We start from the raw sequence: 11932 nt of genomic DNA, 5'->3' as shown, positions 1-11932 counted from the left end.
AACTGTAAGATAATCTAGCATTGCAATTAACTGTACAGCACTTACACAACTACAAGTTTCTCTGCAGAGCAATGAGACCAGTATTTTAGGTCAATACAGCTAGTCATGGAGCAAACTATAAAAGAAATATAAGCTTAGATTAAACATTGTTATCTGCCTAGCATCCCTGTAGTTTCTTTATGACTTATTAGGCGAAGGAAAGATAAATAAATCATTTGAAGGGAAAATAGCCATATGTTTGCTAAATATAAACAAATAGGCAGTAGTTACGTTGTATTAGCGACACTTAAAATTAGAAAAATAAAACAAATGTACTGACTTCAATTGTTTATTTAATTAAACAAATATAGCTTATAGTCTGCATAACTCTGCCCCTACATGCTAGGAAAATACATAACTTTTACAGTACTTTGACCACATTCAAATGTTTTTCCTCAATATTTTTCTTTTCTTTTCCAGTACAAATGAGTGGAGATTCTTAAAACAAGATAAATTTTCTTGGAAATTAAAATGAGAGATTTTTTTGTGAAATGTATTGATTATTTACCAATGTGGTAAAAAAAATATTTAAATAAAAAAAAAATTCAACTAATAGTCAATTAACTGAAAAGAAAAAAAAAAGTAGTCGGCGCCAGTGGTGTAGTGGTTAGTGGGTCAACACATGTACTCCGGTGCTAACGGCGACCAGAGTTCGACACCAGGCTCGTGGTCTTATGCCGATCCCTCCTCTCTCTCTGCTCCCCATGCTTTCCTGTCAATACTCTCTACTTTCCAATACAATAAATGTGAAAACCCCTAAAATAAATTTTTTTAAGTACATCATAATGTAGTAAAACATATTCGTTCTTGTCTTAAGCATAAACTGACTTCAGCTTCTCGTTAAACAATACTTAAATTCTTTTTGTAATTGCAAGTATTCAAGAATCTAGATTTAATGATGTCAAAATATTTGTATTAGAATAAAATAAAATACCAAGGAAAATATTTTTATGTGGATGCACCAGTCATTTTTTATAAGTTTTTTTTTTTTGCCTTTCTGCGTGATTTAGGCAGAAGTAGAACGATAAAGAGATTTAGAGGTTTTATAAGGTCCTGAACGGTCTTTTGTTATGGATGCTGCTAATGCATAGTGGAAAATGCAGTACATTTATTATTTAGAGTATATTTATACATTTAGTGTTGCAAGCTATTATGAAATGACAAATAAATACTTTGAAATGCCTTATTAGATGTCTTTTTTTTTTTTTACTGTGGCTGAGAGAACATTTTAACGTGGTGAAACACAATAAAGAATTCGGAACAAATTAAAAAAGCAACAAAGAGAAAAATCCCATAGAGAACGAGAGGCTTGAGGTAAAATGAGGAAGTATCTCATTCGCCATGCCTTGCAGTAACCAGACTGTGTCAAAGCTCGCAATAATCCACAAGCTTGTTCTCTATTGCTTGTATTAATAACAAACACATGTCTGTTTGTCATTCTAGACCTCATGTGTGACCAGAGCCTCTCAACAGTCACCTCATTTGTTAACTAAATTATCACAATTGGGATCAGAAAAGTTAGTAAAAATATAACAAATAAATAATACAGTAAAAATAAATTAGATAAAAGAATGCCCATTACAGAGCACTTTCTGCACCAGCTCTGACTGTAACACGACGCACCTTCTACCTGACCTGGTTAGCATTGTAACCTGATCCTAAGTTAGCAGGTATAATGAGCTGGATACAAACACAGGCTTTGAAAAACAATGTGACTTACCCTCGGTTTTTAAGGTGGTTCCTGCTTCAATGGGTATGACTAAAAGTGGAAAGATGCCACTGAGTCCAATGGCAATTGATCCCACAAGGGAGCAGAACCAAACGTCTAGGTCGTCTATGGAGATGAGCTCATCCAGGTACTGGAGGTCTACAATGTCCTTGATGCTCCATGGTCCAGGTCCTGCAGGTGCAGTCTTCGCCTGGGCCACAGCCGTCTGAATCATCATCTTTCCACCAAAGGATGATGCCAGCAGGGCAGCGCCAAGCAGCAGCACAGCAAATGCCCAAAAGGGCCTCTCTGGTCCTGTGCTCATCAGCCCAGACCTCCGCAAAGCACTTGGAAGAAACATGGATGCTGTAAAGCAGAAAGGAACCTTCAAACTAAATTTCAGAAAGTGGAAAGATTAGCTGAGCTTTAATAAGGTTTAGGTTATGTTAGTTTAGTGAAATAAAAACTCTGTAACATGAAGTTTGGAATATCAGTGGCATCAAATCTGGTGCTTGAGAAGTTTGGTGTTTGAGAACCTTGGTAGAAATTTAACTAAATTTTAACTAAAGCAGAAACAGTTATTTTACACTGTATATTGTTCTGTGTCTTTTTTAATTATTCTAGAAAAGACTTTTGTATTGCAATAAAAATATCCATTTCAAATAAAAGACTGCTCTATTAAAACAAAATAACTGAAAAAATGGATTGCAATTTCCATAAAACTAAAAGCAGCTATTTTTAGTATTTGAAATAATAATAGTTTGTATTTTTTATTATAAATGTCTTGTGACACTGACAGCTGGAGTAATGGCTGCCAGATTTCAGCTTTGCCATAACAGGATTCCAATAATTATCAAAATATAAATCAACAACCCTTATTTTAATCTTTATGTCAGGGTATTTTTTTTATTTAAAAAAAAAAAAAGGGAGGTGAACAATAAAGCCTTGTGACCAAGGCTATCTCCATTATGCTTGCCTTGTTTACTGTTTTTCACTAGGTTATCAATACTACAGTCAACCACTCTAACTTGATGGAGATGCAACCAATTCATATTTAGGATTTTTTTTCTTTGTTGCAAACTTTGAAAAGATTAATTTTATGCTAGAAAGGACACCCCGTTTATGGCTGTTTTCCCCCAACATTCTTCAGAAGATCTTTAATGTTCAACAGAAGAAATTGATAAAAGTTGACTGAGTAAATACTTGACTGAGTAAACCTGAGGGATTTATCAACTATCCCTTTAATAACACTCACAAATAAAAAAAAAACATCTAAAAATACAGAAAAATCCAAAAATATTTTCAAGCAAAGGCACCTAAAACAGTACACTTTTTCATGTCATGGCAAAATAGCCCTGGCTAGGACTACAAATGCGTGCTTCCACCTCAACCCAACCAAACAATACAAAAAAAAACTATGCACTAGATAAAACAGACCACATGAGTCACACAACCTACAAAAAATCATCACACCTTTTAGATAAAGTAATTCACCCTACATTAGGCCTATAACATGGGTTAATAATCAACACAGAATTGAAAGTAAAGCATGATAGAAGACAATGGGTTAGAGGCAGACCTAACCCTTTTTAAAAGACAAATGACCCAGTAACGTTAACGAATGAGAAGTTAGTTCAGTCATCTTCTGATGTTTGTACAATGGCTATTTCATCTGCACTTGGTGCACGTGTAACAATCGTGTACAAAACATAAAAACAATAAAGTTTAGTTCAATCGTAATGATTTCCACTAATAGTGCCTGTTATGGCTAAACGAAAATGCTGCACAATCAGTAACATTAGAAAGGAGCAGCTGCACGTTGGTGCGGTGGACGTGCACGTAGGAGAGTTGAGGGAGCGTCGAGATTCCTGACAAATTCCAGCCCGCTGGGCTTTAAAAACACTTCGTTTCGCTTCAGGGTTTCGATTCGTTAAACTAAGTAAAGACGGACAGAAGGCATGGATTCACAAACGGTGGTGTTTTATGTTATGTACAGTGCAATAATTGAATATCCAGCAGATATTCACAAAACAAAGTTTCAGCAATAATGTTTCCGATAAAAACAACACGCGCACAAACTAGCTCAATACAAAGTTGCGACCCTTGACAAACAATCACCGTCAAGTAGATGTACAAATCTGTATAATCCTATGTGTTTGTCTTACCCTGCTGTAATTCCTGCAGTTTTCTCTCCGGCTAGACCCTGCCATCCAGGCGTTGCTACTGCTGCTGTTGAGCTGGAGCTCTGTCTGCAGCACAGGCTGATTTCACTCCTCAAAGATTTTCCAGTCAGCCACGTCTCACCGACCGGAAGTGCTTTTCCAGAGCAAACTGAGCGCGCGCGCGACCGGAGGAGGAAGGTCAGCGTCAAACATGTGGAGAACGTGCTAGAAGATGATGATTATTGAACCCGTATTAACGACAAAAAGTTGAAATCCATTTCAAAATATCTATCTGTCTGTCTGTCTGTCTCCCAAATCTAGTATTAGTATATAAATAGTATTCCGTTTAATTAGAAAGTACATAGTAAAACTAGCCCAAATACTTTTATAATTTGTGCATTACCAAATTTGATCACGCCTATCTCACAATTAAAGACGTCTCTCCAGATTTCTAGTTTAAAACTGATTAAAATAATGACTTCTTTAAGTCGTTTCATGAGTTAAGTCATTGAGGTAACTATATTAATAACAACTGAAAGAAAATAAGCAAATGAAAGTATGAAATAATGAAAGTTATTTTTAGTATTAACAATAATAATTTTTATTTATTATTATAAATGTATTGTGACACTGGCAACTGAAGCAATGGCTGCCAAAATCAGCTTTCTGTCATTACAGAAGTCAATTGCTTTTTAAAGTATAATCAACAACACTTATTTTAACCTTAATGTCATGGTATGACAACAAAAAACATGCCATTTTCATTTTCCTGCTTGGAATGATCTACTTTTTAAAAATAGAAATACACTGAGGTTTGGAACAACTTGAAGTTAAAAGAGATTATAAAATCTTTCATTGGAGTGGTCAATGACAGAGCAGTGCCATCATCAGAGCATGTGCAGTCGCTCTGGGGAAACTTCTGTACAGGTGTTACTGGCTGATAATCATCCTGCAAACAATGTTAAAAGTTCTGAATAAATTATTAATATAATGAAAATATCAATACTTGTGGAAAATATCGATACTAGGTTAGTAGCAGCATTGATTAGGCCTATACCGTTAGTTGAATTATTGCTCACGTATTTTTATAAATCCCAAGATGTTACATGTAATAACAATACTGTATTGTCTGTAAAAATGTCTTACATGAGTATACATTATGATTTCTTGATGTCCAAATTTGTCAGTGTTTTTTCCAACATGTAACATAGTGCAATCTACATATTTTAATTTATTTTCTTTTTGTCAATATTTATTATAATATAATTATAGCTCTATAAATTGTAATTTTCATAATTCCACTACATTAAACAGTTTGAAAACAAATTTCATCCAAAACAAATGTGGGTCCATAAATCTTGTATTAATTCTGTTCCCATATACCAATTGTCTCTAAATTGGTGGTATTGTCTCCGACCACAACCATAAAAAACAGATAATGATGTCACTTTTCCTCGCAGGTTAAGATAACTGGTGAAGCACTGAAAGGTGTGTGTGTGTGTGTGTGTGTGTGTCTCTGTGTGTGTGTGCTCTCTCTGAGAAAGTAATTTATTTAAAATATAGTTATTTTGTGAACTATTTTAAACAATACTGTAACCTTTACAATTTTAGAAGGAAAACAGAATTTCATTGATCCCACATTGGAGAATTACCATGAAGTACCCTGTGCTCTTAGCATTTATGCAAACTAGTGGACTTCTGTTTGGAAAAAAAAGTTGTGGATTTGTCATTTCTTTTACTGTCAATACTCTCTAAGTTGTTACTGTAAATTCTGTTACATTCTAACAGAGAATGGTAACAGTGTTGACAGAATGTAACAGAATTTACAGTCCTGAATGTGTGAGATTCAGAGAGTTTGTGCTTCTCTTTGTGTGACTGTCTCCATAGGCAAAATGTCAACTTAGTTTTAAGAGTTGAAATGTGAGGACTTTTCATACAAAGATGCCCAAACTAGGGCCAGCGGGTCAAAGTTGGCCCATGATAATCTTTGATTTGGCCCACCATTCCATCTGAAAGAGAGGAAGCATGACGGGGATGGTTTAGAGATTGTCATTTCAAATTTTATGTAACTATTTATTTGTTTATTTATAGTTAAACTACAAAAAACCGGCTAACTCAAATTAAATGTTTCAATTAAAATGTACATACTGTCACTTGATATATAAAGGACAATGCACAGAGTTTGCTGAGTAAATCAAGGCAAAGGCTGGTTCAGCTAGTGTATTCGGCACTGAACTACACTGTTGTATAAATGGGATTGTTTATGTTTTATTTTATACAGTAAAAAATTTATACTGCATTAGTTAATGTGATTCAAAGTGACGTTTTTTTACTTATTTTTAAATATCGTTAAATAAATTAGGAAAGGACAAATGGCAACTTTAAATTGTCAGAAACAGTTTGGTATATTTATCGTCAGGCCCACAGCTCTCAGTGATTTTTGGTTTTTAGCCCTTCATATGAAAAAGTTTGGGCACCCCTGATAATAGAATAAAAACATTTTCTAGCTATGACTTATTGTTCTTTCTGCACAATAATAATTTGTCTTTAACAGAGTTGACAAACAATCCTATAAAGAAATCAGATAAAAGTAAATAAATTAAATAACTTGTGTTGGCAGGCACTGAATTATTATAATTGAATATGCTTTCAATAAAATACTGGAAAGAATTGCTGTAAAAAGTTTTATTTTTTGAAATGCCAAATAGGATCACCCATATACACTAGGCTACTTTAGGTCCCCCTGTCATTCCAAATTAGTTTCTTTTGTAGAAGACATTTTGAAGAACACTTTGGTCCAACATCCAAATCTTTTGCAATGCCAGGGCGAATAAACGGTGATATAATTTACATTTTGGTTAAAAAATGACACAAGATGGCGCATTTGATTGAGGTTATTTTCTAAAAACCAGAGAGAACCACATCTCGCATTTCCTTGAGTAAGTACTTATTTCAAACAATTACTTCGCAACCACTAAAAGAAGCATATAATGTGATTGTGGTATACTATGAATGTAATCTGAATGTAGCCTTCATCATCATGGAACTTTTTGTATATAAATTCAGATCATTTGACACTGTCACCCATTATTTATTCCGTTTTATTTTGTCCCTTTATTCATCTGGGGTCACCAAAGAGGAATGAACCGCCAACTTATCCAGCATGTTTTACGCAGCAGATGCCCTTTTAGCCGCACCCAACACTGGGAAAACCAGTTTTCCACGGAGGAAACCCACACGAACACGGGGAGAACATGCCAAACTCCGCAAGAAACCCCAACTGGCCCAGCCGGGGCTAGAACAAGCGACCTTCTTGCTGTGAGGCTATCTACTGAGGACTGTGTCGGCCCTTCACAATTATATAGTAGGAAATTTTAATGATTTGAGATGCAGCTGACACATCTAGACCTATGTGTTTTTAATTTAAAGTTTGTTTTTAGACCAGTCCCAAGATTCAAATTCCTGCTCAGCATTAAAAGCTAGAATGAGATGAACGTTTCTGCCCCTGTTAGCACATTTGTAAAAATGTAATATTTTATATAAAAATACTTATTTTATCTCACTTTCTGTTAATTCTGTGTAGGTGACCACCACCTATGGTTGGACAACTGATCAGGCTGATTGAAGGACATGAAACAATTAATGACTACCATGGATCCTTTAAATGGACACACAGAGTTTCGTCACACCGCAGCCCAGATGCAGCTTCACTGGTATGCAATTTTGAGATTGTTCAAATTATTATTTTAATGTTGTCTCTTCATCGTGCTTGCTGTGGTGGAAACATTATTGACACTTGCACACTTCAGTCTTCATTCTAGCATTTAAAGCTGAGCAGGATTAGACTCTTGAAGCCTCAGAGTACCTACACTAGGAAGTTTGCATACTCACTAAGATTCAATCTTCTGTTTGAAATCTCATTTACTTTTTCAAAAAAAACATGCAAGATTGAATGATAAAGAACAATTTTTTTCTGCCACACCTTGTAGGACTCATTCCCTCACAGTCCAAAGACATGCAGTATCGGTGAATTGGATGAACTAAATCACAGGTGTCAAACTCAGTTACTGGAGGGCCGCAGCTCTTCACAGTTTAGTTCCAACCCTAATTAAACACACCTGATCAACTAATTGAGCAATGGAACTAAACTCTGCAAGGCTGCGCCCTCCAGGAATTGAGTTTGACAACCCCTGAATAAATTGACCGTAGTGTATGTTTTGTGAATGTGAGTCTATGGGTGTTTCCCAGTACTGGGTTGCGGCTGGAAGGACACCTGCTGTGTAAAACATATGCCGGAATAGTTGGTGGTTCATTCCGCTGTGGCAGCCCTGATAAATAAGGGACTGAGCCAAAGGAAAGGAATTATAATTGCTGAAAGATATAGCATAATAGAACACATAACAGTCAACAATATTATCAAGTATTTGACTCAAAAAAACAAATTTTTATTGGGATGAAAATAAAATAACTCTAAACAGACTCATATTTAATTATGTATAAATTCATGGTCTGGCAAAAAATAGACTCTCTGTGGCTAATCATTCAGAATGTCCCTCAGTAAAACATTACTATATAAGTCTTTTTTTCCATGAGTGGCATTGTTTAATTTTGTTGTGGCTAAGAGTGGGTTAAGACTCCATGCTCCAGATGATACGTGGTGTCTGAGTCATCCTGGCTTGACTTGAGCAATACATATAGAAAGAGGAACAGCAATGGAGAGATTGGGGCCTACAAACTACAAAAGCTGTCATGACAGGGACACTTGTGTCTGTGTGTTTCTGTCCATTCAGAATTGACATTTTTTGCGATATATTTATGTAACTGAGTTGTTTTCATTTATTATAAGTGGTCATCAGAGACAGCACAGTTACATCAAAAGTATTTAGTTATACTAATACTTAAAATGCTGAGAAAAATTACTACAATTAAAATTAAAAGTTGGTAATTAATCCGAATGTTACTTTTTAACAACTCTTCAAACACTGTTCCTTGGACAAACTTGATCCGCATCACTAGAAAGCACCTCGTTAGCTAGCAAATCAATGCACAATTTCCAGTGATTTTTGCTAATCTTTTTTCCTACACTCTCAGAAATAAAAGTACGATAGCGGTCACTGGGGTGGTACCTTATTAAAAGCTACAAAGGGTCCCTATTAATACCTTAAGGGTCCAATAGCTGAGGTACCAATAACCCTTTAAGTTACAAATGTGTTATGCTTTAAAAGGTACCACCCCCAGTTACAGCTTACCATACCTTTATTTGCAAGAGTGTTTAATATTCAGTGAATAATATATGATAATATATTTTAATAGATATTTACTTAAAATCATAATTCACTCCAAAATAATAGATGAACTACATTTAAAGCAGTTTGATGAGCACAAAAGCAGCATCTTGACTTTCTTGACCCTGCTTGATGGATCCAAAGGATGTCACGTGAGTTGTTTGCATCCAGATGGAAAATGTGATGCTTTATTAAAAGTCCTTTTATTCCAGGTGATAAAAATATTGCATGTAGCAATAACATTTCTTTTGTCATCACTGTAATGACATTAGAAATTCCTATTATGAGTAGTGTAGTGAGTCATATTTGAAATATTTAAAGTATTTTAAATACAAATCTCTCAGGGTATTTTAATACAAATATATAGATTTTTTTAGCAACTACAAATGACATAATATGCAATTAAAATACTATTTAAATACAATACAGCAAACAATTACATTTAAATAAAATACTGTCCATATTTTGTGATCATTCCTTCTTTAAAAGAAACAAAATACGCACTGACATTGCAGGAACTGTAAGAAAATTCTGCCTTGGGCACCACGAGACTCTTAGTCATCCAAAGGCAGACGTATGTCAACTTCAGTTGATTGTTATTTGTACAGACGGGCATTGCAGCTTTTCACTCCAGATAAGCAGAAAATCCCAGTGATGTTTGAGGACGCAGCACATGATCAAGTTGTACATTTACTATACTGTCCGTCCACAAGACAACATCAAAATACTGTTTCATATCATAAGACATATGACTATATCCTGATAAATATAACCCTGATGATTCAGTCAGTCTTGTGTAAACTAACTCAAAGTGCTTTCTGATATTGTGTTGCATTTTCTTATCCTTCGCTATAGAGACTTATGATGAATCTATTGTATCTTGTTGCATTCTAATTAGAATCTGTGCATATGTTCAACTCAAAACAATACAGCAAGAAATGAAGCAATAATTTCTTACTCAGTTCAGTCATATGAAAATGTTCGATTACCCCACCACTAAAGCCAATCATCATTGAGGGCAAATCGTAAATGACTGTATGAATGAGATTTGTGCAATTTCATACAAATTATAAATCAAAAAGTTATGAAATGCAGTGAGACCGTTGAATATTTGGACTCTTCTTCATCAATATAGTTTTTTTTTTCCGAATGAATTTGAGCTCTTCTGTCTTAGTCTGCTGTCTCATACAGCTTGTAAATCTATAAATATGCAGATTCAGATTAAATCTTCAAATGGTGTAGCTTGTTTGTTTTCTGTGCAGCAATTCCAACAGTGTAACTCAAGTTTTTAGAGGTGTGGTTTAATATGTGAAGTGAATGATTTCCAGTGCTCTCATTAGCTAGATGTTAGCTGGATGATGTGCTGTGCTGTATAGCCACTTACGACACTTCCATCCACAGTTTTCTGTCCTCATTGTGTCACATTAAAAGTGACACAAAAGACATTTTTAGCTATGTGTTGAGACTGCAGGGCACCAGATTAACATTCATGAATACAGACACAATTGCCACTGAGTTCCACAGATGGTGGCACAAACACTTGATTTGGAAGTGTTCCATAAATCTATAATATTACTAGTTTAGTCTCTTAGAAATGGACATTTGACAGTAGTTTGAAGTGAGTTCGGGTCCAGAAATAAATTAAGTTTATAACTAATTTCGAGAGAAGCATGTGATATCTTGACCATGGTTGGTCCCGCATCAGTAATCATTGTTAGATCAATCAAATGAATTCTAGCCCTCCAATAAATAAGCCTATTCATCATACCTTCCTTATCTTCGTTTTTGAAGAAACCCTCATCCACCCAGCTCCCCCTTTTCCTCTTTTACCAGGGGAGTTCTTGAGACCTACTTGAACTTGAACCCACTGTCATGCTACATGACCAGGCAGGGCACTGGGCTCAAGCATCTCAGGGCTCTCTGCGGGACAGCATGCCAAATCTGCAAATATAGAGTTGAGTCTGTCTGCGGACTGCGAGATAGGGACGTAACATGAAGGGGCATTAGGGGCATAACTTGTATACTTTAGAGGCGTAACATAAAGTTATGGAGCCATGTCAAAACTATGTTGTCGGCAAGATGATGCTGTATATCAGTTATTAACATCTACACATCTAAACCTAACCATCAGTTATTAACATCTATACCTACCACAACCCTAAACCCAACCATCATAGTTATTAATGTCTACTCCAACCCTTAACCCAACCATCACAGTTATTAACGTCTACACCTACCCCAGCCCTAAACCCAACCATTAGTTATTAATGTCTACCCCAACCCTTAACCCAACCATCAGTTATTAACATCTACCCCAACCCTTAACCCAACCATCAGTTATTAACATCTACACCTTCCCCAAACCTAAACCCAACCATCACAGTTTTTAACGTCTACACCTACCCCAGCTTTAAACCCAACCACAACTATCAGTTTTTTACGTACAGCTGCAAGTTGCGGAGACTTTCACACTTGACACGCTCACCATTGTACTGTTATTTGCAACCCCAAGGGGCGATGAAGAGTAGGCTAACTGTCATGACAAAACGGGTGAAAAAGTCAGCAAGTGGAGTTGCTAAATAAATGAATATAATAATATATCTAAAGAATCATTTATAGATAAATTTGGAGAAAACTCATGAAGATTCATCTAGCCAAGAACATCTCATTGTGACATCTCGCATGGTTCAATGGGATCTTGATTACTGCAAGTTATGCCTCTAACTTACTAGAAGTTA

General features: G+C 35.5%; 1 protein-coding gene across 1 annotated transcript in view; it reads right to left on the bottom strand.

Moving 5' to 3' along the window:
- The window catches only part of slc39a13 (solute carrier family 39 member 13), a 50885-nt gene extending 46832 nt beyond the window's left edge, over nt 1-4053 (bottom strand). Inside the window, exons 1-2 of the mRNA XM_056461623.1 lie at nt 3913-4053; nt 1760-2113 (exon numbers count right to left, since the gene is read on the bottom strand). Of these exons, the coding sequence (XP_056317598.1) occupies nt 1760-2108 (349 nt within the window). The 5' untranslated portion in view covers nt 2109-2113; nt 3913-4053. The remainder of the gene's footprint in view (nt 1-1759; nt 2114-3912) is intronic.
- Nucleotides 4054-11932: the final 7879 nt, after the last annotated feature.

This window comes from Danio aesculapii, chromosome 7, assembly GCF_903798145.1.
Source record: "Danio aesculapii chromosome 7, fDanAes4.1, whole genome shotgun sequence".
Classification (NCBI taxonomy): Eukaryota; Metazoa; Chordata; class Actinopteri; order Cypriniformes; family Danionidae; genus Danio; species Danio aesculapii.
The sequence above is the reverse complement of the archived record's forward strand: the minus strand, read 5'-3'. Positions and strand labels throughout refer to the sequence as shown.